Source organism: Triticum urartu, chromosome 1A (assembly GCF_056163025.1).
Source record: "Triticum urartu cultivar PI428250 chromosome 1A, HENAU_Tu73, whole genome shotgun sequence".
NCBI classification, from domain to species: domain Eukaryota; kingdom Viridiplantae; phylum Streptophyta; class Magnoliopsida; order Poales; family Poaceae; genus Triticum; species Triticum urartu.
The window spans coordinates 389,750,348-389,754,503 of record NC_141873.1 but is presented as its reverse complement, the minus strand read 5'-3'; the positions used below and the strand labels follow the sequence as shown (position 1 = coordinate 389,754,503).

General features: G+C 49.0%; 1 protein-coding gene across 1 annotated transcript; it reads left to right on the top strand.

Moving 5' to 3' along the window:
• Positions 1-329: 329 nt before the first annotated feature.
• On the top strand, positions 330-3,834 carry LOC125513881 (uncharacterized). The gene is made up of 4 exons (XM_048679095.2): positions 330-1,867; positions 2,118-2,261; positions 2,446-2,562; positions 2,850-3,834. The coding sequence occupies exons 1-4, from the start codon at positions 437-439 to the stop codon at positions 3,459-3,461; spliced, it is 2,304 nt and encodes a 767-aa protein (XP_048535052.2). The 5' UTR covers positions 330-436; the 3' UTR covers positions 3,462-3,834.
• Positions 3,835-4,156: the final 322 nt, after the last annotated feature.

Sequence of the window (4,156 nt, the reverse complement as noted above, 5' to 3'; positions counted from 1 at the left end):
GTTAGAGTTGCTCTAGCCTGGCCAGGAGCCCAGCCCAATTCATGACCACGGCGTCCTTTTCAAGCCAACACACAGCTTGCCGTTGCCGTCCCACAAACCCAACACCGAGCCACATCATCATTGCATGACTCGACCCACGACCTTGCCCCGCAACCATACCCACCAACTGGCGGACACCGTGCACCCTCTGGACCCACAGGTCAGCGAGATGGTCTAGTTCACACTGACGCGAAACGGTCGGGGCGAGTGGGAGAGAGCGTGGAGGAAACGCGTTGCGGAGGGCGCCATTTCCGAAATCTTTGAAAGCTCCATTCCAATTTCGGCCCCGTTTCAAATCCTCTCGTGCTCCGCAACGCGCTTCGCCTCGCCTCGCCTCGCCCCCCAAAATTCCCCACCTTAAACCCTACCGCGTGCCCCCCCTCCGCGCGGCGGTGACATGCCGCCGGCGACCGACTCCGCGGCCGGCCTCGCGGCGGCCGTCCTCGCCGCGTCCACGCCGCGGGCCGCGGCGGAGGCCGTCTCGTCGGTCGCCGACTTCCTCCGCCGCCACCACTCCGGCGCGGACCAGCCGCGCGCCTTCTTCGCCGACGCGCTCCCGGCGCTCCTCTTCCGCCTGTTCGTCTCCAGTTCCCCCGCCTCGCGGTGCTTCCTCGACCTCGCCGCTGGCGACCCCGCCCTCGCCGACCTCATCGCGTCGCTCCTCGCCCCCTCCGGGCCGCTCCTCGTCGCCATCTCCGCCGCGGATCGCCACTCCCTCGCTCGCTTCACCTTCCCGCGCGAGCGGCTCCCCGATTGGCTCGGTTTCGCGCTGTCGTCCACCGCGGCCTCCTCCGATAAGGTGATCTCGCCGCTCCTTGCTGGCCGCGTCGGCTCCAAGCTTCATCTCTCGGTGTTCGAGTACTACCTTTTCTGGTTCGCGTACTACCCCATCTCCGCCGCCACGGCCAAGGCTGCCGCGGGCGCCTCGAAAGGGTCGACCTCCACTTCGAAACCCTCGCTTAAGCCACGCGTTCTCCTCGAGAGTTGGGTGTCCACCCTCGCATCCACGGCCGGCCGCAATCCGGATCGGAAGCCCGATAGATCGCTATACCTGAAGCTTCTGTACGCCTACCTTAAGGAGTTCGTGCCCAGCGATTGCGCCCCGCCCCGCGGTGGTTTTGGTACATTGCTGCATCGGAATGTCAGAGATGGTGTGGAAGCTGCTGGATCCTTCAGGCGAGCCGAGTTCTTCGTGCACACACTCGTACAGTTCTGGCTTGTTGGGGACGATTTCTCGCCGCTGCCTGTTCGGACTTGCCGTTCCTATGGGTTGCCTTTACTGTCACTTCTGTCTCGTTCAAATCCTACACTGTCCGAGAGACTGCCAGCTCCAGGACTTGGCGATGCAGTGAAGCTGTTGGTGATGTATTTGAACAGGAGCGGTGTCTGCAAACTTGCTGATGCAGCCAATGTGTTTGATGGAATGCTCTTAAGGAAGGAGTCATGTGACAGTCCCGCTGGCTACTGGAATCCATTGATGCAGAGACCATTGTATCGGTTTGTGCTAAGGACGTTCATGTTCTGCTCCAGGGATGCAGATATCAAGAACATTGCTCAGGTTTTTTCTGCATGGATGGTCTATATGGAACCATGGAAGGCTCAGCAGGATGACTTGAATGAGTACGATCTGCCACCTCCTGGTGGGCGAAATGTGAATTGCGTTAGTGATAGAAAGATGCAAAGGTGTGATGTAGGGTACTCTCCAGCATGGCAGGGCTTCGTGCTGTCCAACTATTTGTTCTATAGTTCACTGGTAGTCCATTTCTTGGGGTTTGCTCATAAGTTTATTCATTCTGATGTCGCTTCAGTGCTGCAAATGGTATCCAAGGTTAGTACAGACTTATTGGGTCATATTTTCCAGAAGTATGCCCAACTTTGAATCACATCGGTGTAATATTGCATTTCTTAGACATCATGCATGTTACTATTACCCGGACAGGTCTGAATTTTGCTAAATGTGCTAATCAGTAGTTTTACTCAAATCATGACAGGAGTTTCAATAAAACTAAGCCTTTCAGTACTTGATATTTGTTTAGCTAATGTCCATTTGCTGTTTTGCTGCTGTTTTGATTGTTCAGGTATTGGAAGTTTTGGGTTCCCCGGAATTATTGGGGCTTATCTACAAAGTTGATGCTGCTTATCATTCTAGAGTTTCTGATTCTCAGTCATGTTGTTTGGATGATGTGCTCAAGTATGTGCCAACTATCTGTGAGCAGCTACAGGTAGGAAGTTGGATACATGAGATTATCATTGACTGTTTCCTTTGGCATGCAAGCACCTATTTTTGGGATTTTAGTGCACTCCGTGACTGGATTTTATGTAAATCTACAGAAGTACAATGGTACAAATAATGCTGAGAAGTATTTCTAATTCTAATCTAACTTCGATATGCATGTATGGTTTCAGGACTGGGAGGATGGGTTGTCAAAACATAGCACTGATGGGTCTTTCTTGTATATGGCGAAGAACGCTAACCTAAGGCTTTTCAGTTTTGATGATGACGGGGCCTACAACTTGCTTCAGGTGCATATATTACTATGCAATTATAATTAATATAACAGTAGTCTATAATTATGCTTACTTACACCAAGGTCTGTTTCTATAACCATAAGCAGTTTTTGAAGCTGAAAACTCTCCACATGTTGAACAAAAGATTGTTAGTGATCACCTATTGATTTGGCAAACAACATTACTGGCTATGTTATTCTATGGTTGATTATTAATTCTGCCTCTTTTTTCTCCTTAATTCTACTCCTGTCATTACACATTTCCCTGAATACTAACTTATTGTTATATTCCATTTTGTTCAGTTACTGTTGCTAAGGGCTGAGACTGAGATTCAACGTTTACCAGGTGATGCTATGCGAACTCGCCATACTTTGGATGTAATCAAATCTAATATGAGAAAGGTATTCTACAAGCATGTGGAAAGCTTCCAGGCGAAGAATCTTCCACAGGGAGAACACAAGCAGCATCATGGACGTGGTGATCTATTCGTACCTAAGCATCCAAGTCCAGGGAAAAACAAACTGGCTGATATGCAATATAGCGGTGACTGGATGTTGAGGCCCATCTCAGACACTGAAGTGGCCTGGCTTGCAAGGCTGCTGATATGTTTTTCAGCTTGGCTTAATGAAACCCTTCGACTTGTACATGCTGATACAGATGCTGTCCCGACAGGCCCAACCATCATCAAGGTCGATCAAAATGAACAAAGCAGAGTTGGAGGCCCAAAGGATGCTGCCAGAATGGTGCTTGTCGGTGTCTTTACGTTGCTCACTGTGGCGGCGCAATGGATCCTGCAGTTCATGAGGACGCACAAGATTAGGATCAATCTCAGAATTCTTGCATCCAAAAAGCTCCTGGCAGTTGCTGCTATGCTGTGCATGGTGTATAGTATAGCAAAGAATATGTTGTCTTGAGTTCGGCATCTCATCCTGCCGCCGCTGCTCTGCGAGTAATTGCTCAAACCTCCAAATTTGCCTTGAGTAGAGGTGTTACATACGCTGTACAGTAAATCATAGGAGGAAAAAACTTAAGGAAATTTCGGCAACTCTTCCAAACTTGTTTTGTTATTTTGTGCATATCACCGAGGTCCTACTGGAAGGTGTTTGTGACTGGTTTCTTCATGTGCTCCTGTAGTACAAATTTCTGCCAGACATAACTTTGGTGCAAGGGAAGTTTTGGATTATAGTGTAACTGAACATTCCTGGAATCTGGATATCGCATTTTCAGAGATATTGTAATGACCTACTATGATCTGTCAATTGTTTTTCTAGCAGAGAAGTTGATCTACTTGAGGCCCATCTCGTTCCTTTCCTAAGTGGCAATGTCCTCTGTTTTTGTTTCCTGATAAGGATGCTTTGTGCTGTTTTTTCCCTGGTGTGGGTGCTCTGTTCTGTTTCAGGCTGGAGAATGTTTCACGCTTGCTGGCGAAAGACTGACTACCCTAGGAGTCTTTCATATATGCATGGCTGGAATCCACCTTCCTTTCTCGTGTCAAGCCAAATCAAAATAGGTATGACTCTTAGTCTATGCCACTTTTTTTTTTCCTTTTGGTAAATAGATTTTGAAACCACTTAAAATTTTCAACCACAAGGTATTCTCATTTTGTTTT

What these genes read in the sequence shown, in the direction of transcription:
- LOC125513881 (XM_048679095.2), top strand. Translation starts at nt 437, where the DNA reads ATGCCGCCGGCGACCGACTCCGCGGCCGGCCTCGCGGCGGCCGTCCTC. An exon ending in TGCTGCAAATGGTATCCAAG is followed by an intron (nt 1,868 to 2,117) that starts GTTAGTACAGAC and finishes TTGATTGTTCAG; the next exon opens with GTATTGGAAGTTTTGGGTTC. An exon ending in CTATCTGTGAGCAGCTACAG is followed by an intron (nt 2,262 to 2,445) that starts GTAGGAAGTTGG and finishes GTATGGTTTCAG; the next exon opens with GACTGGGAGGATGGGTTGTC.